At 46.1% G+C, this 24,246-nt stretch overlaps 1 protein-coding gene across 2 annotated transcripts in view; it reads left to right on the top strand.

Moving 5' to 3' along the window:
• stx1a (syntaxin 1A (brain)) overlaps positions 1 to 24,246 on the top strand; it is a 102,528-nt gene that overhangs the window by 8,734 nt on the left and 69,548 nt on the right. For both annotated transcript variants that reach the window (XM_088906638.1, XM_088906639.1), the window contains exons 2-3: positions 9,386 to 9,463; positions 17,997 to 18,096. In XM_088906638.1, the coding sequence (XP_088762764.1) occupies positions 9,386 to 9,463; positions 17,997 to 18,096 (178 nt within the window). The remainder of the gene's footprint in view (positions 1 to 9,385; positions 9,464 to 17,996; positions 18,097 to 24,246) is intronic.

Raw genomic sequence — 24,246 nt, 5'->3', positions numbered from 1 at the left:
GGGATGTGCTGTACACTGTACTGTGCTCCATTCCAAACTGGTGTAAGAGAAGGAAAAATGCAAGCTATAAAAGACCACCATTAGCTCGTGTTTTCTAACTAAGAATAGTCTTAGCACAGATGCGCGCGTGTGTTTGTGCCTACTTAAGAGAGGACGGTGCTATTCACAGGAGGCATTTTAACAGAATGGAAAATCCATCTGCGTCCTTTTAGAGCTGCATTATAAAACGAATCTTCAGCCATCAAACATGATCTTCATCTGGAGTGCTGGAGGGAGAGAAGCCAGCCTCCTGAAGCTGAAACATCAGTAGCAAAGGAGGGTGTCTGCAAACATGCCCCAGCTCATAGCCCAGCTGTCACTGTGACAGCCTGACTGCTGCGGACACGGAGTTAGCAAAGGATGTAGCATTGGGGCTAAAGGGAGGGTTATATTAAAAACTCCATCTTTTTCCACTACTGTTGTTTTAACTGTGGCTGCCCTTTTCTCTTTCAGTGTATGGAAACAACAGTATCAGTGCTCATCGCCTAAGGCTTAGCCGGCTCGAGCAGCCTTTCCCTGTAACTTGACATAAATCTTTCAAACCCAAAGCACGGCATCAGAGGTCAGCCCCCTGTCTGGCCACGGTTCCACTATGACAGTCTTATCCCAGTGGTGCAGCTGGCTGTTGCTAATTGCTTAGCTCTCTCGAGCCTTTTGTTAAGCTGTAAAAGTTCAGGTTTGTTTAAATCTGATTTAAAAACATAAAATTGATCAAATTAGTTCCTTTATAAAAAGCACCAGGGTAGTGTGGTGGCACGGTGGTTGGCTTTGCTGCCTCGCTGCTCGAGGGCCCTGGATTCTTCCTGAGGTGCTAGCTGTAGGGAGTCTGCATGTTCCCCCCACATCCACGTGGGTTTCCTCCAAGTGCTCTGGTTTCCTCTACAGTCCAAAGGCTTACTGGTAGGTTAATTGGTTTTGGAGAAATTAGGCCCCGGCGAGCTAGTTTGTGTCTGTGTGTGTGTCTGTCTGCCCTGCAGTGGACTGGTGTCCCTTCCAGGGTGTACCCTGCCCTGTGCCAGTGGTTTGCTGGGATAGGCTCCAGCTCCCCCGCGACCCTGAATTGCGAGAAGTGCTTAGCAAATGGATGAATGGGTTAAAAGTATCAGATCCTAATCAATGTCGGAACAGAACATGGGGGAATGTCGATCTCTTCATTTCTTCTGGGCCTTTCCCTTTTTTAAAATCAGGCATTTGTTTGCTCATTCTCAGAAAGCTATTTTCTAGCACTCAAGCAATCAGCAGTACAGCACTGCGTCATTTCTTAAAGTGTTGTGTACTGTCCAGCCTGCTTTGAGGAGTGCAGACCTCCATTCAGAGCAGGAGTGGCCATGCAGTCTGTGGATTGCTGGCTCGGATCCAGGACACCATGAGGAGACGGACAGCTGGTTGAATGCTTCTGGGACGGGGGGGGTTCTTTGATTTAGCAGTTTGCTGTACAACAGCACGCCCTTGTGTGGCTTTTCCCGGGCAGCTGTGAGCTGCACCGGTCCTCCTTCTGATGCTTGACGTCACTGTGTGCGCTGTGAGGCTCCATCTCCATCCCTTGCCTCTTTCCTTTCACGCTCTCAGGGTTGAGCCAATGGGCCGTGAGCGGGGTTCTCCAGGAGGAGAGGGAGGGATTAGCCTGCCTCCCGGATGCCTGCAGGCAGGGGGCTGTGCTGCCTGTGAGGGGTTAATAGACATACGGCTGGAAGGTGGGCGGATTGGAGGAGTCAGCCCACACTTGCTCTTTCTCTCCTGTGTGCGCTATTAGGGTTAGTAGCTGTGAGCCAAGATGTGAAAAACACAACAGGATATGTTACATTAGACGGGCTAACAAAACATCACGGCAGTCCACCCTCCCCAGTGGTGCAGGATTCATAATGGTGAGCTGAGCCGGTTAACCACTGGAAGACACCAGAAGGACAGAAAGAACAAAACTGATGATTAAAGCGGTTTGAGGACAAAAAGACAACACACAACATTGCTTTCCTTTCAGTGGGTGGCATGGCAGTCACTACCCACCTCTCTGCCTCACAGGCCCAGGGCTCTGGATGTGATTCTGGACTCTGGCACCTGTGTGAGTGGAGTCTGCATGTATTGCCCAAGTTTACTTTCAGGTGCTCTGGTTTTCCTCCGCTTCTAAAAGGTCGTGCAGGAGAGGTTTAATAAAAAATGGATTGTACCTGGATTCAGATCCAGCTTGTCATTGAAAGTGTTTCATTCGGATCTGAATTGACTTACTAGTCATAAATAGGATTATGATAATCATATAGGGCTTATCTCTAGAAAAATCTTCAGTTCAAACCAAAAAAAAGTAATACAGTATATACAGTGTGATTCTTTAAAGAATGTTATGTTGACTATAGGAGATTTTAATTGTCTGTTTGCTGTCTGATTAATCCTACTCAATACCGTTCCTACAGATATATATTCTTCCTGCCTATTCAAATTGGAATCCATAAATCCATAGTGTATGTGCATTACTGCGATCCCAAGACTGAGAGGTTCTTGGACTGTGTCACTCCATAATTCATCTCATCTTTCTTCTGCAGAGAGCCAGGTTTTTACAAGCTGGACAACGGCTTTATTTAGAAAAGCCATTATCTGGCACCTTTTTTTAATTATAAGGCTTAACAGCAGCGTGCTATTTAAGTGTAGTCTCAGGAGTGTGCAAAGCTGGATTTTGCTGTCTGCTTGCACTGGCTCCTCCTGTTTAGACAGACCAGCTGCATTCACTGTGAGGTGGTTACTAACTTGCAGGTGTGAAGATGCATCATATCTTTGAGGTTTAGCCTACCTGGCAAGGGAGGATTCCTGCTAATAAACGTTCTGGTCACTTCCCAGTGTAATAGCATACAGCATTAAAAGTAGTCTCATTTGCATATTTCTGATTTTTGTCGGTATGTCCAAAAGCATGGATAATTTCATGCTTTCCACACTGTTGCGGAGTGGTGCACAAAATATCACATTCAAAACTGGGGCAATCACAGTAAAACTGGGACAACTGGTAAACTCAAAAGTTATCCAAAGACACCACAGCAGGTAGCCGGAACCCAAATGAAATGTATAATTTCACTAATGAAAGTAGATTTATGGAGTGAGAATGTTAGTTTATCATGACCCCTCACACTAATCTAAAGTGAAAAATTAGTCAGGCATTTCTCTGGGCTGCCCTGGACTGTCTCTGAGGACCCCTACTTAGTCGTCTGAGACCAGGAGCCCCTGTCTGTTCTGGGACAATGCAAAAAATACATTTCGAATTCAGAAGATAAATGGGCCATATGACTGCATTGCTTTCTCATTCACTGCTGAATACTTTTGAAAGAGCTGTGGTAGAATTCTTTCCCTAGAGATGTGAGCACTGTCCTTAATTAGAGAGACTCATACAGAGTCGAGCAATTCAGGATAATATACCCCACAGTATGAATGATATCAAAGCAGAAAGGATTTCATGAAGCTTAAATACTGTGTTATTAAATCAAACAATTAAAAGGTTTTAATGTTACAGTAGGAGTTGTTTGCATTTTCTCTGCGTTGTGTTTGTACCCCCAGTAAATGTGAGCTGTATCCTTTTGTGGAAGGGGGGTTAATCACGGCCTGCTCTTCCTTCTAGGAGGCGTATTGTTTAGTATAATGTAATGAACCAGATCGCTTGCTGTATCCTGAGTCCATCAAAGCTATTGAAATTTATTATGCATAAACTGTAACCTTAATTTAAAACCTTCAGCTTGGCTTTCTGTTGCATAGCTGATGGTGCTGTGGAAGATGCACCCTGCAAAACGTGCCTGCTTCTTTTCTCAGTTAAACATTCTGTTGGTAAGAAACTGCCAGAAATACATTGCTGGCAATAAATTCTGAAGATAAGAAAAAATAGTGGTAGTGGTTATCACTGTAATGTGTGTCTGGCATACTGTAGTTGACAAGAATAAGCTGCCCTTTGAATCCATGCTAATTTATCTTGTGAAAGGATTTATGAAAGACCACTGTGTGGGAGTGGGGCTGTTGGGCTGTTGTTCCAGTGATGGGTAGAAATCTGGCTTCTGCAGAAATACCACACAAACAATCAGGAGTAAAATGTACGGACACTTAGTAAGCAACAACTGATGTAAGGGCAAAGTTGTAATTGTATCGTTACTGAGCATCTAGAGTTGTGGACACCCATAGCTCTGTTCTGTCACCATCGCAGAAGAATGGAATTTATTCCGAAAGCTTGGATGTGCCCAGTGAAAACTGGAACAGCCTGTTTTTAGGTGCATTGATTTCTAAGAGGCAGAGTTGTGTAAGAGCGCAGTCTTAAAAGATGAGACAACAGCATGGCATCTGATTGTGCAGATGGCCAGTGCTAGATGTGTAAGGGTCAGCTGTCAGTTTTGGAATAGGTGCAAATTGCTATTTAAATTCTAATCAGTTATTAAATTAATAAGGAACATAAATGGATCCCAAGAACATGGGGCATGTTTTTAAAAAAAAAGTCCTGTTCTGTCTTGCCAGGCGGTTCATTTCCACTCACGTCTTCCCACAGAGTGCAGAGTAATCAATACAGACTCTCCCAGCTGTTGGCCGTGTATGAAACGCTCCAGTGAGTGGTGTTCTGACTCCTTCTGGAAAGCACAGGCGGGAGTGAGCTACCAATCGTTTCCCACAGCTTTCAGAAATAACCTTCAAGCGGTTCTTCCTTAAGTAGGGGTTGTCTTTTCTGAACTAGCGTGCTGCCCTGCCGTCTGTGTGATCTGAGATGGATGATGAACCGAATCAAATGTGAAAAGGAAGGAGCAGCCTTTGCCCTCTCCACAGTGATCAGCTCAAGAGAGCACGGCTGCACTAGGGCAAGACGTGTGACCTCGTTTGTGCAGGACGCGCTGTCACGCTCCACTGGGTGCAAGCAGAGCGTCGCTGAGCCCTCACAGCACCGGGAAGGGAGGCAGCTCTGTGCTCCTCAGCCCTGCTGAGGTCCAGGGCCTTTTAGTATCCTGGCCCTTCTGGGTAAGAGCTGCGCCACACTCCTCTGATCTTCACTAACAGGGCGGGGGCTGGGACAGACGAAGGGCTGGCTTGTGATAATTCAACATCTGCTCCTGTGTCTTCTAATTCAAAATCATTTAAGAAGTATTTTCAAACGTTCTTCAAAAGCAGTGAGACAAACACTGAAAAAATAGACATGAGGACTGCGCAAGTTGGACGCGCAGTGCCTGTGCAGGGCGGGTTGACTGCGTGCCATCGAGCACAGTGAAAACATACAGGGCAGCGTGGTGAGGGAGAGGTTGGGAGGTCCAGGGAGACAGAAGTACAGGCGAGCAGCAGAGCTGTGCAGGCTCTGGCTAGTGCTTAACCCCCTCTCAGCTTTTGTCGTGTATGAGTGTCTAAACAGGTGCTGTCAAACAGGTACAGTACAGTTGGAGAGTATTTCAAGCTCTGGGATGGAGCAGAAAGTACCAAGGTTAAAGGTTATGACCAGGTATCAGAGCCCAGAAAGACTTGCTGATGTCGCGTGCCCAACACCCTCTCTCTCCAGGAACGCCACAGACTGCCGCAGACCCCAGCCAAGCATCCTCCCTGCTGGCCTTCTGCTTCTTTGCTTTCAGCTCGTAAGCAGGACTGTTAGTGCTCGTGACAGGTAATGGCTTGGCAGCTCCAGACAGTGCAGCCATCTGCTCGTCTCCAGATCGGTTCAAGTACAGTCTTTCACATTTCACAAGCCTTCTGCAGAAATAAAGAGACATCTCAGCCGTCCTTACGCTCTGGAGTGGCTGTGAACAGCCCTGAGCCTAATAAATCAGGAGCCCCAGAGGGCATCGGACAGCCCTGGTTGAGCACAACCCTTGTTGAGCTGATTTTTCTAGATGGGCTTTGGTCCCTGTTCATGCATTGTGTCTGTCAGGAAGGCCACAGCAGGTGTTAAAAATCTGAAAATGAAGAATTGTATTTTTCCTTTCGTTCCCTGAGCCCTGAGCCCTCAATCCCAAGTCCCAAGTCCCGGCCAGTTCTCCCTCTGCCCTTGATGGAGCTCAGTCAGTTGGCACAGCTGCATGGGGAATCCCAGTCACAGTCAGCTGGAGACATGAACCAGGCTCGACCCCTGAATGCTTTGATAAAACCAAGTCCACATGTAGTGGTGGGCTGTGCAAAAACTGATAATGTAGGAAGACAAGGACAGAAACGTGTGTAGATTAGATCTTGGGTAAATCAGTATGTGCATTGTTTAATTTGAGATCAAGTATACTGGAAAAATAGTCATAATACTAAATAATAAAAAAATATTAAGTTAAAATACTTGCAGTAGATGAACAGTGTGTTAGCCTGTAGCTCCCTTCGTAAGGCAAAGTGCTGCACTCTCACATGCAATTAACTCCCTCTCAGCTTTTGTTGTGTATGAGTGTATAAACAGGTGCTGTCAAGCCCTGGATACCTGTTTGCACAGGCCTGTCCTTTGTGCCATATGTCTACAACAGAGCGGAATGTCAGACTGTCTGCAAGCACAATGTCATCACAGGGAGCCAGCAGGGAAGGTGGTGTACTATTCAACAAAGACACATCCAAGGACATACAGTATGGGAGGGGCTTCAGGCTCAGTGTCTGAAAAACAGCATCAAACCTGACTCGGCCCCAGTAGTGTTAGAGTGCCCCTTATTAATACCATTATTGGAAATCCTTTCCCTGAAACCAAAATCTGTGCGATCCACACCCTCCTCACAGATATTTTTGTTTTGAAATTGTGCAACAAGGAATCCACACTTGATCCCACCAAATGATGCATTAGCCAGTGTCCAGCATCAAGCTGCAACAGTGTTAAGCCTCTTCTCTCTCCCCCAGCGCTGTGTAGGCAAGCAGATTGCAGGCGTAGGCTGTGCTAAGCTCATGCTCAGTGTCTTAAACTCATTATATCTGTAGTTGATCCTGTCATAGCCTCTGTGATGCAGAGGGTGCTAATCTTTGGGCTGATCTAGATTAATATCACAGGCCTCAGTTCAGAAAAATGCATTATGTGTCCCTCAGCAGTGCTTCAGCAGTGGCTGTAAAAACATTAAGTAAGGTTCAAGTTGTGCTTTGCAGAACGCACGGGGTATATTATAGCTCTCACTGTCTCTGTTGTTTGCAATAGTTTTTTTACCATCAGGCATTAGACCTGTAACAATAGACCCTCTTACTCACGGTGCCTTGTTACAGGGATACTCGCCATCAGCGTGCTGACAAAAGAGCCGCGCTGCTGCGCACCAGCCTGCCAGATGAACAAGTGGGGAGTAAATGCTGAAAGCAAGTGAGACGAATCGATAGTTGCCCTAACGAGAACTGGACTATGATGTATCGTTACACCTATTAAGGGAATGGGTGTCGATCGTTTGTTTTAGAGCTACTCTGGGTTTAAGAAAAGCTTGAGCTACCACCTTGCACCTTGACTTACATATCGACAAGCAAAATCAGTCGGTGTGCCGTGTGTCATTTAAATACAACCACATGGATACGTTTTTTTACTTAAAGTGTTGATAGTGTAATGCTTGATGTTTAAATTACTGTATGTGTCTACGGTATTTTGGTACAGTGGTCACAGTGCTGGGGCCCTGGGTTCAATTCCGGTCCTGGGGTGCTGTCTGCGTGGAGTTTGCATGTTCTCCGGTTTCCTTCACGAGTCTACAGACATGCTGGTGGGTTAAATGGATTCTGGGACAGTTAGCCCTGGTATGAGTGTGTGTGTCTGCCCTGCGATGGACTGACGTCCTGTCCAGGGTGTAGCCTGCCTTGCACCTGTTGCTTGCTGGGACAGGCTCCGGCTCCCCCACAACCCCGTATTGGACTAAGTGGTAATAAAATGCTTTCCGTGAAGACCCGGTCTCTCATGTCGGGTGTAGCCCCGCCTTGCGCCTGCTGGCTCTCTGCAGCCCTCTGACACACAGGCTGCTGGACGTGAAGGACGTGCAGTGATGAGCATGGCAGGCCTGCTGGCCCTCAGGGGACACGTGGACAAACCTGCGATGGAAAGAAATACTCTGTGAAAAACATGTAATCAAATAATTTAAGCAATAGGTACAAACCACCCAATACCAGCTACCACCGTGAGCCTCTTTATATCCCCAGCTAATCTAAAATAAAACCCGTGTGGCTCCCAGCCCTTCACCAATTATCTCATTGATCAATTAATGCCCCACGTGTGAACCTGCCGTCCAGTGACAGGTTAGCTGAAACTCACAGTCTAATTACTGGGGGCCTGCTGGAATGTGGGAGGCTTGGAATTTCTTATTTTTGAATTGTTTTCATCCTCTTTTAGAACATTAAAACAGTTTCAAACGAAAAGAGGCAAATTAGCAGTTAGCAAATTGATCCGAGGTTCCCATCCAGCTGTCCCTTGGAAAAAGCCACTCTTGATCCACACTCCCACAACACTTTGTGTAAAGAAGTGCCCCCTATTGTGTATTAAAAGCACTTCCACATAGTTTTCACTCAGTTCCTCTAGTATCAGTTTCCCTGCTTTGTTGACTTTGTCAGTGCCCTTGAAGATTTTGAATACTTGTATCAGGCCTCTTTGTAATCATCTCTGTTCAAGACTCACAAGGTCTGAGCCTGTCAGTGCAGGACTTTCCTTTCTTTGTTTCTGGATGCTCTTTTGCGGATGGATTTTAGACCAGCAGTATCTTTTCCAAAGTCGTAGACTGTGTTCTAAATGAGGCCTTTTCCAGTGTATTATGCACTTTGGACATAACATCCCTTCATTTGAATTCTACATTTCCAACTATATATCCCAAAATGTTTGCTTTCTTAATTGCTTCCTCTTATTGTCTAGAAGATGTTAATGATGTGTCAACATAAACACCCAAGTCTTTCTCATAAGTAGGCTCAGCATTTCCCTAATTTGCATATATCGGTTGTTTTTGCTACCTGCATGTACAGTCTGGCACTTGTCTACATTAAACACCATCTGTCAGGTGTTTGTCCAGTCTTTGTCCAATTTGATCTAAATCTGTTTGAATTTCATCTGCTGCTTCTTCTGCTTGCCAATCCTCCTAATCTGGTATCAGCTTGGCATTTGATATTATTGTCTACCTACAAAATATGATGCATTACTAAAAAAGCTATTTCCAAAATAGTGATTTATTTTGAGCATGAGCTTTGTGGACTGAAAATAACTACAGCAGTGCTCTTTGGTGTTTTTTTCTATACTTTTTTTTAAAAAAGTCATTTCAAAACTTTAGTTAAGATTGGCATTACAGCTCAAGTTCGAGCTTTGTTCTTTGTTTAAGGACGCTGTCAGCTGACAGCTGTGAAGGTCTTTACATTCTGTGGCTGACTGGTCAAGCAAATGTCAGTCCACTGTCCTGATCAATCAGGTAATGCTAATGGCTTAACTATTGTTTATTGCTGTTTGTACTTCCAGGGCAAGGACAGTGATGAGGATGATGAAGTCGCTGTCAGCTTGGATAAAGACCGCTTCATGGATGAGTTCTTCGAACAGGTGAGACCTTTCGCTTCCTTTCAGAAGCACAGTAACTGCACTGCAGCGTCTAAATATATGAGAACAAACCATTGCCTGGTTATTTACTGAGCTTTGTAGAAAAAACAAAGTTGTGCACTACATTGTTTTGCAGACCTCATCGAAACTCGTCTTGTGTAGGTCATTTAGTCTAACGCAGAGGTACAGTAAAAACACAGCTGTGTATGAAAATCTCATGTTCAGGAGATTGGTGTTTTTTTATACTGTCTCTGTGGAGAAATCTCTTGTGTGGTGTGTGTCCATTTTCTTTTATTCTTGCAGTTCAATTAGCCATTTCAGAAGTGCCTTCTGGAAGGGACCGGGCATTTTACCATTTGTGGCTGGGTATTCATTTCCTCTTTCTGCATAAAGTAGTGTCCTCTGTGGCGCATTCCAGTCATCAATGTACCTGAACAGTCAACACTTTTCCTCCTGTTGACAGTTTGCCATAATTCTGACTTCCATCGTCATGATTTAATCTGTTAAAAATCAGAGCTACAGAAGTCAGTGGGTGTCTAATGCATTTCCACACCACTGCACCCTAACTTAACACGGTGAGCTCCTTGACACTTCTGCAGATTGAAGAGTAGCCAACTATATAAATGTAAATCTGGTCCTCCTCCATTCTACCTCAAACAGAGGCCACCTCTTCAGAGTCTATTGATTTGAAAGGATCTGCTGTGAATTCAACACTTGTTTTCTCGCTGCAGAAATTGTTGATGGGAAAAATGCAAGGTGTCTGCTTGCATGAAGACAAGCATTAAAGAAGACATAACAGACTAGATAACTCAGGCAAATAAACAGGCAGTCAGTCTTTCTGCCCTTTTTTGTGAAGCGGAGTGAAGTGATGGGCTGCTGGTTGGGTGATCCTGTCTGTGGTGCCAGTGTCAGCTGAGCGAGTGATCTTCTCGTGCTCTCTGACCTCCGATCTTTCTGCTGCTTCGTTCAGCTCGTGTTTGATCCCTGTGCTTGCAGGATGCAGGTGCATAGCTGGGATTGTAGCTCTACAGGCAAGCGACCAGCACTCTTGAAGAGAAAGATCTCTGCCCATTATTATTTGGGAAATGACAGGATACACTATTTAGGGTTGAAAAGGACACATGAAATAGCCCCCCATGAGTCCAAAGGCTGGTTCGTTGTTTATGCAGCACTAAAGAGAAGGGGAAATAGTTGGGCAAAAAGACAGAACAATGAAGGAAGAAAAGATTAAGAACATAAGAAGTTAAAAACGACAGAAGGCCATTTAGCACAAGTACCCTCTAAGGCATTTGTAGCTGATTGATCCTTGAATCTCATTCAGACATGATTTTCTTCATACAAGCAAAGTGTTATGGTTTACAGGGGACAGGTCAAGAATTCACCCCTCTCGATTTCACGCTGTTGTTCAAGACTGAAGGCAGGTTTCCCACTTGTTGGGTCTGTTTTCTTAGACCGAGTCTCTGTACGTAAAGGCAATTCCAGTTAAGACATCACGAGGCTATTATGTGTGTGTAGAACACAGCTTTGCTATGAATTTATTCTTGAAAACTCAAAAGGTGGATTGGTGAGAAAAAAACACCTTCCCACGCTTGGAATTCCTTCGCTCTTCTTCTCAAGGTGCTAACTAGTCTGAGTGTCAGCAGCTGCTGAGCTCCTATCCCAGCATCCCACCCCCAGAGCAGGACACTGGCTCCTCCCAATTTTGCATAATTTCACTAGTGTTCAGTGGGGCTCTTTCTACAACATCTCGGTGCAAGAAACCGATCTAAGGCAAGCAGGAATCCTGTCCTTAGGCTCTGAGGAAAACTGCATGTGGACTCTTCCGTCACTGCTGCAGGGAGGGCCAGAGCTGGAAGCTCGATTCAGTGACATGATCCTCTGGCCAAATCCATCTCTACTCACCATGGCAGTGTGTGCACACAGCCCCACGTCAGGCCAATGTGTTCTGCCTCGATCCAGTGAGCTGCGCGGTGGAGATATGACGCTAGGCAGGGCAGTCAGTGGCGAGGGGTGTGACATGTGACACCGTGGTGCCTGAAAGCCTTGGGGCATCTGGAGGAGCATGCCCCAGCCTTTTGTTCTGGACTGCCAAGCATGGTGCCAACTCCCTGCCAGGCCAGAAAGCAGCAACAGGCAGGAGCAAGGGGGGTATTCTGCACATTCCTCTTGTTCTCCTCCAGAGCGTAATTGCAGACAGTTGAGTCACGAATCACACTTGTTCTATAGCTGTGTGACAGGAAGCCAGCCTGGTAATAGAAGGGAGAAGGATACTGCATTGTAAACGGAACAGCAAGCGAGCGAGCAGTAGTGTGTTGGCATGCACCAGCATGTCAATCCGAGTGTTATAGCAGGGATTTCATTCGCTCTCTGTCTCTCACTCGGTGTGTGCATGGGTGTATTGATGGGAACATGGCTTTTGTAGCTTATATATGTGTTTGCAAAAGCTTTTATTTGTTTAGAGCTCTGTTAATATTTAGATCGGATCTCTTCACCCCCACAGATTTCAGTGTGGTACCCTATCATTAAAGCCATGCAGATAATGAATGTTGCAGCTCTGTGAGATGTAATTATTTGTGATGGGGAATTGTATGTTGGGGCTGCAGAATATGACATGTTATGTAATTGCTCTATGAATGCAACGCTGCATTACCAGCCCTTTCACAAGGCAGTGTTACGGATTGCTTCAGCAAGCCTTTCCCGAAAGGTGCCCCAAGGCAGCAGAGACGAATGTGTCCATATCTGGAGGCCTTGCAGGAGACTACAGAAGAGCTGCGTGGCGAAATGGGGCAGTGGCCCAACACGTGGAGGACAGGTGTTTAAATACGACACAGCTCTGTCCCCAACCTCTGACCCGCTGTGCCATTGCAGGGCATTGTCTCAGCCTGAACCTGGAATCTGCAGCTGGAGTGCGCGACGGTGAGACAGGTGGCGTCTCTCAGCGTTTACTTTGACATCGGGCCTGAACCGCCAGCTGGCAGGGTCGCCCTCAGAGCGCTGGCCCACTGGGGCTGCTGACACCGTGAGCAGGAGGGTGCGAAAGGCACTGGGGGGAGGCGCCACAAACAGCAGCGGAGGTGTGAGCTGGAGAGAGAAGGCAGGAGGAGGCATGAGGGAGGAGCAGGAGATTCATTGATGAGTATTTTTATAGGCCTGGCAGGCTGCTGAGGCCACAGGGCCTCCAGATTTATGGAAGGCTGCTGTAATAAATCGTGTTTATCATGAGCTGATGGAAATTATGGAGGTGTGTGTGGTAAGTCATACCAGGCACTATTTTAATTATACAAATTTTCTAGAGCTTTTAGCTTCCTGCTTCATCGTTGCTGCTCTGTCTAAATGTAAAATAAGGCAGTTACACGTGGCAATTGTATTTCCTCCTTTCATACCCACTGTTATCGCACTCAGGTAGTGGGCAATGTGTGGCCGGTCTGGTGACCATGAGAGCTCTTTCAGTTGCCTGAAAGTTTACTTGGCCAGGTTAATCCCAGGATACCAGACTTGGGAACGAGCGCCGCCCATCATGACTCTCAACACAACAGGAACTCAAGGCAGTGCTGTTCGACGATTGGGATGAGATCAGGGTTGCAAGATGTCAAAATTTCGCTTGTGACATATTTATCTTGTTCCAGCTGGTCTTGCTGTACTGTACAAGCCGTAGAGACCCAAATTGTAGTTTGGTGGGGTTTCCGAACATTTTGACCAGAGTGTATCAGAGTGCGGGACACAGAAACACAGAAGAGACAGTTGGACCATCATGTTCACTCTCTTGGTCTTAGGGACCGCCGAATCCCATCAGGGGTGTTCCTGGTGTACTCAGGGACTCCACATTCTCATCATGACTGGGCACTTTTGTCCTCAGACACCCGAAGCTCCTGTGGGCCACATTTCTGTTTTTCTCCGACTCAGATTTCCGTACTCTTCAGCTCTACAGAACTGCCTCTGGTCCCGTTTTGCTCCAGGGCCTGTTTGCAGGCTTCGTAATGTGTAACAGAGCAGCTGGGGCACCTTTTACTGATTTCACTGCAAGCACACAGGGACCCAGGAAGTCACAGTCAAGTCTGATGAAAGGCCGAGAGAGTCCAGACTGGCTAATCCCAACCTTCCACTGGTATCGTTCACTGCCGGGACATGACCCAGGCTCCAGCCTGTGCTGTGTGGATCACACAGTTCAACCTGTGCTAACACAAGCGCCTCTGGGCTCTCATTAGAGCTTCGAGGAGATGACTGCACACGGGGCATGTCTGATTTGGTCTATACTGTGATATCATCTCTGATAGCCATGCACAGCATTGTAGAGTGCAGCTCACACAGCATACAGCACTGTTGGATTCCATAAATGCAGAATTTCACAAAACATTTCAGCTTTTTCAAAAAGAAAAAAAATCCTACAGAAATCCTACAAAAAAGCCACTGAATTATTTTAAATTTATTTTAATAGAACATGAAGAACTTTTTAGAGAAATGACACTCAGTTTAATTTTTTTAATTTATAAATCTTTTGATCTATTTGTAATTACATTCATATAGAGTACATGTACTTTTTTTGTTTAAGAAAAGTCCACTTTTCTTTATCTTTGTCCATTTACAGTAGATAATAACTTACTCAGCATCATCTTTGGGGGGTTTTCCAGCATGTCAATGAAATTCCACAGGGTCAGTAGCAATGTTCCTAATCTTAAAAGGCAGAGAATTCCCAACCTGCTGACTAGCTCTGAAGTCTAACACAAGAAGGGAAATTCACAAGATTGCCTGTGAGTGTGAGTGGAGGAGCAGTGTTAATGGTATTCAGAGTCACATTGTCATCTCCACTGTGAGCTATCCCACTGAGTGCATTTTGGCATTCCTTATCAGGTTTGCGCTGAATCTTCCCTGCTCTTATTTCAGCGTTTTATCAGGTCCCCGTGCGCAGTGTGAAATCCAAAGGGGTCAGCTTGTGGTGGCGTTTCTAATGCAAAATGAAGTCCTGCCATCAAAACTTTCTGCAGCTTTAACCTGCCTTATAAAAAGCAAGAGGTGTAAATTACAGTTACTCGCATTAGTGAGACCTGTTTTCCCCAGTAATGCAACAGCACTACAACTGGGGAATGACCTCCTGAGCCCCTGCTTTCCTGCAGGTGAGCACGGTTAGTAACACATCGCACCGAGGGGAGTTCTAATTAAGAAATGTAATAAAAGACACATCAGGGGGTCCTCTGCTTCTTTCCAATTCTCCAGATTGAAAATAACTTTTTAGAGAAGGGCGAAATCATCTCGGGGCATTCAGGAGTTCTTAAAAATCAGGAAGAGGTTTAGAAACCATGATGTCACACATTTTCACAGATTTTACTTCTTGGTAAAATCACAGCAGTTTCTTTGTTCCTCTCTGTGAAAAAAAATATTGATTATACTAAAGTTGTCATAACTTACACCATACCATCCGTTTTCTAACTGACTTATTCAGTAAAGGCTCATGGGGGAGCCAGAGCCTGTCCTGGCAAGCAAAGGGTGCAAGGGAGGGTACACCCTGGACAGGACGCCCATCACAGGCTAATGTAATAATGATTCTGATAATTACAAAAGAAATGCATAATACCCTTATTTTTCACAATCTGTAAGTTAACAGCCAATCCCTGGAAGTCACTTTCACAGGAACACAAATGAGTTCTTATTTCTGCCTGGAGTTTTCTCCTTTAATTACTGAGCAGGTCCTCCCCACTGGAGGAGTGAGTAATGGTGATGTATCAGAGCCCGGAGGTCATGTGGTCCAGATAATCTCTCCAGTCCACACTGTTTAAACAAGGAGGTGGTGACAAGACAAAGGCTGATGACCATGTGGGTGAAATATGGCGCTTGTAAGTGGACATTGGTAATCAATTGTAAGATCTTTCTGGAGCTGATCTCTGAATGGACGTGTCAAGCAGAGCCACACTAAAGCTGACGAAGTGCACAATGATGTTTAAAGGTCGCCCTGGGACCTGAATTCAAAGGAAAAGGATGAAATCTCCTGTGACAGATGGAGATGACAGGTGGCTGAGAGTTCTGCCTCTCCAGATGTGTTTAGGGTGACAGTGTGGTCAAGCTGTGATCATTGCTCAGCACTGGGTATCAGTCTTCACCATAGACAAACACCCCAATGTTATTTGTAACAGAGGAAGTACAGTATTTCTGTTCACTTACAAATTAAAGTCCCATTCACATGCTGCAGTAGGTCTTAAAGCCTAACAGGGGTTTCATGACTTTGACATACAGTAAGATGAGTTCAAACAAATAACCATCTTCCATCCTAAGTGATCCAGCAGTTTGTACACAAAGCTTGATAAATGCCAGCGGACCAACCTTCTATTCTCCAGAACCCTCAATGGTTCGTAAGCTTCCATTTCTGATTCCAGCAAACTGTAATCTGTATCTGTAAAAGCCATCGAGCTGTTTTGGGTCCTCTGCAGTTCTCTTGTAGAAATCAGCAAGCTAAGCTGTCATGGGATCAGACGTTAAAGTAGCTGGTCTCGGGGGAGCAGTTCGTGGAGACCGATGTGCTTCAGTTCTGTCCCATGACTCCAGCTCCCTTGAATTAGAAGAAGTGGTTAGACAATGGATGGAAGTTAAACCATAAAAGCTTCCGGGGGCGTACTTACTTTTTCACCAGACTGTAAACCTGCTGAAGCCTGAGACTGAGTGGCTGAAGTTGCTTTGCAATGGAGCCTTCTCATCTCTCTCCACTCGGCGTCCCTCAGCTCCAGTCCTGCTCCGATCATCAAGCTGCTCGCTGTGCACATCTGTTCCATCCAGGAGACTAATATCGCAGCCCTGGAAATTCGATAGCATCCTAATTCAGCGATTGGAAGCAAGCCAATTACTAGTATATTAAAAATGCGGATTCAATCACCAGACAATTAAAGAGATAATGGATGATTAAGACAGGGAATGGAACATGTGAACAGTAGACTGGATGGGACAAGATATTGACAAATCAGACAGTTGTGCCAGGAGGGAGAGTGCAGGTCTCATCCAGATGTGAGAAAGCTGCACATCTGTCTCCCTGCTTCAGATTCTCTTGCCATGTGTCAGAGGTGCTGATTGCAAGCCCTGGTAAATGTATTTACTGACAGATCCCAGGTGCACAGAACATGAAGAAGCAATTAAATATTGTAGAACAAACTTGCACTGTTTATTAAAATGATAAAGCGTTTAACTTCCGTGTGCACAAATTGGCAGTCCAAATCATAAAAACATTTCTAAGACAGCATTGCAGTACCTATACTTTCCTTTCTGGAAAGGCCCTGTTGTGGGAAGCATTCATGCTAATGAGTGAGTGCTGCTACTAATAATTCAAACTCATACAGCCCTTTCCCACGACTGCCCTTGAGAAGGCTTTTCCTAGACTCAGGTTAGTGTATATGCATTCATTCTAACGGACGACCCATTGCTCACGAGCTATCACTGGAGATGATCCGACAGTCTTCTAAAATGTTTTTATTTTTAAACTGGCAAAATGTAGCTGTGGGTTTAATGAAACAACAGAGTATTGTCACTAAATGTGCAGCTGGTGGATTTTTGTGGCTTCCACACAAACCTCTTCAATTAACTGGGCTCACCCTGGGGCTTTTTCTCAAGACAACAGCTGACAGCTCCCCTGTGTTTTAAAATAAGAAGGATATTGATTGCGTACTTTGATGCATCTGTATTGTACAGCTCTCATTAAATTAAAAAAGGGTTTGTTTCACCAGGTGAGATTTCTTTGTCATGCACTATATTTTGACTGTACTCTTTTGGCATACGTGTGTGTTTTATAACTGGAAAATTATTTTTACCTTTTCAGCTGGTGTGTTGCTGTTTTGTACTCTGTGGATCACTGAGACTCCTGTAACTGGTCTGTGCAATCATGTTTTTCACAAGAGATCAGTGGACAGTGGTCACTTTTTATCGGCTTGGAATCACCAGAGATTACCCACCCAGTCTGGAGTCTCCAGTTGTGTCTTTCACATCTTGTCCCAGAGTGCTGATACGCATACAGGAAGAATGAGGTAGTGCAGCCCAGCTCCTCCAACCCACCAACTCATTGCACCTTGGAACTGTTTGATATATCCCACACTCTGCAGCATCACGTTAAATCAGAGGAGGGCTGCACTCCTCAGTAGTGTCCCCTTAACCCTCAAGGTGCTTGGGACGTCACGGGGGTCACTGTTACCCTGGGAGGCAAGAGCCTTGTCCAGCCAGTCCCAGCTCTGGGCCAACTGTGTGTGTTTCTGCTTGGCCAATCTCGGTCACAGTCCGATAGTGACGCGCCCCAGGATTGAACACGCAGTGCCTGGATCTCCGAATCGAACTCGCTCCTGGAGTGAGTGGCTTTCCTAAGAGTGGGTAAGGTCTAAAAACAGAAAGGACTTTAACCACGCAGTTATGTAGTTGCATTTCCGGGACTCAATCCACAACAAAGGTGAACTCATCCAAGTTCGACAGGATGTCTTGAGCGTTGTGACGCTGGCCAAGGGGGGACTCGGGAGGGCGGAGCTGGCGATGTGCGGCGGGGTGTTTGACACGCGGCTCTCGTGTCTCTGCGCAGGTGGAGGAGATCCGGGGATTCATCGACACACTGTCGGAGAAGGTGGAGGAGGTGAAGCGGAAACACAGCGCCATCCTCGCCGCCCCCAACCCCGATGAAAGTAAGAGGCTCCTGCGCTTGAGGCTGAGCTGAGGGAGGGGGAACTCGGCCCACATCTGTGGGAAGGTTACAGGGACATCTTGTGCAGAACTGGTTTCTCTGAAACGTCACTCTGTAGCCCGTTGCAATGTTACTATGATAAGGGGTCTTACCTAAATAGCTGATGTTTTCCTTCTGGTAGCCTGATCTCATCCATCTCAGGAGCTCAGAAAGGTCAGTCTTGGTCAGTAAGTAGTGTTGAATGACCAGTAGGTGGCGCTCTTGCCTCTGGACTAGAATAATCAGACCAGGGTCCCACTACTGGGACAGGTACAAGGTGCTGTCCTTCTAATGGGATGTTGAACCCAGGTCCTGGTTACCGGATCTCATAGTGCTGTTTGTAGTGGTTGGGCTGTTAACCTTGGTATCTTGGCTAAACTTACTGTACACCCTGGCCTTGCATAATCTGGAGGAGTCTGCATGTACGACTATTTTCTACCATGTGCTTCAGTTTCCTCCCATCATTCTTAGTCACGCAGGTCCAGTTTGGCTGATCTACTTGGCCCTTTTCTGTGTGAGAGTTGTCCAGTCCAGTATGACCAGTCCTGGCCATGTGACTAACCAAATGAGTACTGAGAGGCCTCTCATGTGCTGCTGTTCCAATGTTCTTAATTGTCCAGTATCTCCCAGTACCTCCATGACACATTATCAACTGTACCAGCTTTCTGCATGCCTGTCTGCATCAGGCCCTGCAGGATGCATAAAGCTAAGGAAGCATCCTGTGTTTATATCTGTCCTGGTTTTGCATGTAATACTCACAGTTGCAACTGTATAAATGCTAATGCTCATTTTTACATGTCAGTGCTCTATTGGAAGAGATTGATTAAGAAAGTAAAACTGGAGCACCTGTCAGCAGTGCTCAGAGCTGTCGGGCTATAATCTAGACAGTGAAAATCGATAGGGAGCTATTACAGCAGAGTCATTTCTTTCTCTTTGTGAGGCAGGGGAGTGAGGCTCTTCACACTTTCTCAAAATCATTTCCATAAGTCAGGTAGAACAGAGACGATTGTGCCAATACGGTTTATCACAGGGACTGAAAGCTAATCTATGCTGCCTTTTCGATGGGTCGCACTCGCAGTCAGTGCATTAACAGGCATGTTTATCGAATGGCTTTGTCTTGGTATTCAGGCGGCACTGGGCTGCAGAGGCAGATGCTGCAGAAAGGACTCTGTTCCTGTCGAGGAGGTCACGCTCTGCACTCACCTCTCCCTGTTCGAGGGTTTCCCATAAACACAGCTGAGTCCAGAGGGTTTTAACAAGGTGCAAGTTGCTAAAGAAAAAATGTATAAAATGACCTTCTGACTAAGATCAAGTATGCTAAAATATATTTTTATGATCACATGAAACACTAATAGTATTAAATGTTTAGATCCATAGAGGATTGTCCATCTGTTTTCTCACTGCTTCATCCAATTCGGGGTCACGGGGGAGATGGAGTCTATCTTGGCAAGCAGTGGGTGCAAGGAGAGTGGTACACTCTAGACGGGACGCCAGTCCATCGCAGGGCACACGCAGGGCACACGCAGGGCACATTCCCCATTCCCACATTCTCGCTTGCATTTAATTACCTGCATAATGTCCATACTTCTAACCAAGCTCTGGCATGACTTATAGGTTACTGCACCTTTAATGAAGTGAATTGTGCAATCAAATGCAGATCGTATCTGGCTAATTTAGAAAATAATTAGATTAATTGTTTAATTGACAATGTCAGTTTCAACAGAACCCTACAGATAGGAAGCTCTCCAGGAGCTGAATTTGAGAACCCTGCCATAATAGCTGATGTGTCCTCCGCTGTGATAAATGCTGTACATTGTCACAGATTCAAATTTGAGTACCTGTTCAGTCTTTTGGAACAATAAACCTAAATGATGTTGTTATACTCTCAAATGAAGCCTGTCAGAGGATATCACGCTGGCTACAGAAGACTGACTCAAAGTGTGAGGACCCATACAGTATACAGTATATGACTCCTGAAAGAGCAGTGATCCACTCGGTTCTTTCTGGGTGAAGCAGTGTCTCTTGTCTTCTCACATAGCTCTCACACCAGTTTTCAGGGTCATTCAGAGCCTGGGGAGGGGAGCCTGTAGCTCCTCCTGGGGGACTCTCCGGCGCCCCCCAGCCAGTGCAGACGTACTGCAGCCACTGCACCAATCTGCTGGTCTTGTTCTTTTGCATAACTTAAATGCACTTTTAGTAAAACTGCCTGGAGAGCCATTTTACACGATTCCTTTTAGAAATTTGAAATCTCCCGGTTTTTTAATGACATACTGTACCCACCTGATCTGTATTCACCAGTCTGTTCTATGACAGCTCTCTGACTGTGATTCAGTACAAACTCCCTGGACATGCTCTTCTGGTAAGCGCCCCTGCAGAGCCAGCACTCATCGGAGAGAACAAGAGACCTCCTTCATCTGATAGCGGCAGACTCACATTGCAAGAAAGTGACATTACTAAGGCTCGAACCCGTGACAGCTGTCCACAGCACTGAAGAGTGCAGCCCATACAGGATAGGGAGAGGGCTGTGAAGTCCAAACACCAGGCAGGTCCTCAGATAACACTGACTACAAAGAGTAACATTTCTTTCACTTTCCTTTTTCTGGCCTCAGGGGTGTCTCAGGAGCCCATGAATTTTTAACTCTGAGAATGTCGCTACTGTTTATTTTTTGTCCTGTGATTCCTGGAAACGTGCTCTGTAATTATGACGTGTTACAGTTTTATTTTTTTGCCTGCTCCTGAAACGGACATCATTGACAATCAAACAGGAAGGTTTGTTTCCCTTTCGTATCTCTTTCAATCAGAGCTGACAGTGATGGAGAACAGACAGGACATGCAATGCTAATAGATCAGAGACAATCCCTCCTAAAGGATCACTGCTCTCCGGTGCTTGTGAGAGAGATGAGGTACAGACAGCACTGGAGATGTGGAAGGTGTTCTGTGCTGCAGGCCCACTCTCATTTCCCAGAAGGCTACCCAGCATTCTGCCCAGCATTCCACCCTGAGTTTCCCCATTGCTCATCTGCTCTGATTATTTCATTGGACGCTTTTCTCCCAGTTTTAGTGGGCAGCTGTGCCTTGAATCAAGTCTACCTTGGAAATAGTCCTCTGGGGAAAGGAGATAAATATCCATTTGAACAAATAATGAGACCGTTCAGGAGCCTAATCTGGAAGGAAATATGTAGTAGTGCTTCAAGTCATTTACTATAGAGGTGAGGTGGAGGATCTGTGCTTTAGCTGTGGCTTAATTTCTTTTGTTTGTTTGTCTGTGAGAAAGGGGTCTTATATCATACCTTGTGGGTCTCCTGTTAATTTCCTTGAGATCAGAGGGACATGGTCCCAAACTCTAGCCAATGTTGCCCTTTTGAGACAGAAGAGGCGTTTGCTCTAGCCCAAATATTTGTAACTGGCAAACAGGAGGACATACTCCATGTATTTTTGGTAGCTTAAATTCTACTGAACATGTCATAGAAACTGTCCAGTTTTCCCTTTGAAAAGGTGCGGATGTGTACCGGAACAGCTGGAATATTTGGAATATTTGCTTATGTCAATGCACTCGTGACACTGTCTGGCGTAAGAAAATTCCCAATGGGCTGTACAGCCAACCCAGAGATGCCACCAGCTCGCTGCCTTCGAATAATTCACTCTGGCATCCTGGTGCACAAATAGGAAACATGTTCAAGCTGTGTCATAGAGACAACTTGACTTTTATTTTATACCCATATTTTTACTGTTATGCCACCGTGTGATGATAGCTTGTATGTGTGTTTACTGTGCTCAACGATGTCATTGTAGTGTTCTTATGTGCAAATTACAAAGTGCATGTGCTCAGGCTGAACTGTGGATAGAAAAGCCACTTGCTGTGCTGGGACAGACTGTATCAGAATAATAGCAGAAAGTTTCAGGAGTTGCAGTGGAGAGACCACTTATGCTAAAGCCCACAGCCTGGGTTTATTCTGGTAACGTTTGTAGCAGATCAGTGCTGCCAGGGCCTGATCACCTTGTCTGGCCGTATGTGGACATGAACGGGATAATAAATAGTTTGGTTGGGAAAATCTCTGCTGGCTGTTGACAGTCTGGGGTGTTCTAATCTGGGAGCAGGCCCCAGTCAACGTGAGGTTGATTTTGTGCTCTTCAGTGGCTCGATGCTAGAAATGGGGGTGTGGATTTTTACAGTTGTAACCGCTGTGGTCTGATTCAAGCCTGTGTCCTAGTGTGGTGCTTTTCAGTCTTTCTCCTTTTGTAATGGTAGGATCGACAGTTATTTGTGTTACTGCCCACCAGCTTGGAAACAGCTAGTTGTGTTTGTCACCCCTCGATCCCGGAGGCCTCCCGCTGGAGAGAGTGAGGGAGTGCGGGCAGTTCCAGAGCCACGCCCACCTTCAGCGGGAGCACAGCCCCACAGGCGGGTCAGAGCCAATGAGTGAGCGCCTGGGAGCCTGCAGGGGCCTCTGTGCTGCTGAGAGCCGGGAGAATCCTGGTTGACTAACTCCATGCAGCTCTCGTGACGGACCCAGACACGAACCCGAGATCATGGAGCTCAACCTGTGCTTGAGTCTGCCCATTATACTGGACAGGGCTGCTCAAAACCAGTCCCTGTTTAAACCTGGTTAGAGAAAAGATCGGTTTCAAACAAACAAGGGTATCATGTTAAGAAATTTAAATTCCTGCAATTATATTTATCAGTACTGTTTACTGTAGTATACTGTACTATAAGCTATACCGTATAGTACACTGTATACATCTGACAATACTATAGATAGTACATATGTAGTATATAGTGCACTGTACTGTACTAATATACTGTACTGTAATATATATTGTTTACTCTATAGAGCACTATCCAGTGCACTGTATTGTACTATACGGTATATAGTAAACAGTAGAGTGCACTTCCCAGGCCCAGCTGATCTGTGGTCTTCCTGTGTGAAGAACATATTGATATCACAGCTGTCTGTGTGCTTTGATGTGTCACTGCTGCCCTTTATACTACTGTAACAGCAGATGTACTGTTAGAAAAACAACTGTGCACACTTATTTTAACAGCAGCCTTGTACCTGTCCACATGTTTCTTCTACATTACATCTGCTGCTCTGTGCACTTTGTATTGCCACAGATTGCTTCATGTGCGTGTTTTCAGAACTGCCAGGTAGCCTGCAATCTGAAGCAAGTTGTCATCCATGAAAAGCTGATTAGTGAAGGTTTTTTAAAAGTATAAAATTGCCTCATGATACACATTTCTAGGAAGGAAAACCAGGTGCTAAGACACTGGAAATTATGTAAAAGACTTCATTTAAATCAGACACAGTTAGCTTTTTAGCATCTGAATCAATTCTCTTGAATTTTTTTGCATAAAAAATTTACAAAATGCGCTCATTGGGGCTAACAGGAAAGACAGCTGAACTAAACAGATGTAGGCATGAAAGTGTGGGAGAGAAGACAGCTCCCCCTGGCTTGCACCTTCCTGGCTCTTCATAAATCCGAGTCCCGGATCCTTCCTTCCCAGCCTCCCGATGCAGGCGTCTCCCCTTCTTCCCCAGCGGCTCTCGGGGGCACCCCCGGCCTCCACCCCACATGGGGGGCTCTGACACGCAGGCCTTAACACGCGTTAACCCCGCGAGCCGCAGGTTGTTACCTGTACCTGTACCTGCTGAAACCTCAGTCGCAGTTCCTGTATCGCCGGAAGAGCCGTATCGTTGCAAAGTAAAAGCGCAGCCGGCCAGGAGCGCTGCTCCTCCACACGGCACTGCGGACCATGCAGCGCGCCACAAAGACGCGTGGCTGTGATGGAGGGCACCCTCACTCTCCCCGTGCAGCAGAGCCAAGACAAAGAGAAGGGATGGGCGGCTGGGTGTGCGAGGGAGCCCTGTGCGCGCTCAGTACTGCGCCTCGGAGCGGCTGGGTGTGGGAGGGAGCCCTGTGCGCGCTCAGTACTGCGCCTCGGAGCGGCTGGGTGTGTGAGGGAGCCCTGTGCGCGCTCAGTACTGCGCCTCGGAGCGGCTGGGTGTGCGAGGGAGCCCTGTGTGAGCTCAGTACTGCGCCTCGGAGCAGCTGGGTGTGCGAGGGAGCCCTGTGCGCGCTCAGTACTGCGCCTCAGAGCGGCTGGGTGTGCAAG

The sequence above is a fragment of the Atractosteus spatula genome, chromosome 27 (genome assembly GCF_055471065.1).
Source record: "Atractosteus spatula isolate fAtrSpa1 chromosome 27, fAtrSpa1.hap1, whole genome shotgun sequence".
Classification (NCBI taxonomy): Eukaryota; Metazoa; Chordata; class Actinopteri; order Semionotiformes; family Lepisosteidae; genus Atractosteus; species Atractosteus spatula.
Note: the sequence above shows the minus strand (reverse complement) of the source record. Positions and strands in the feature narration are given on the sequence as shown.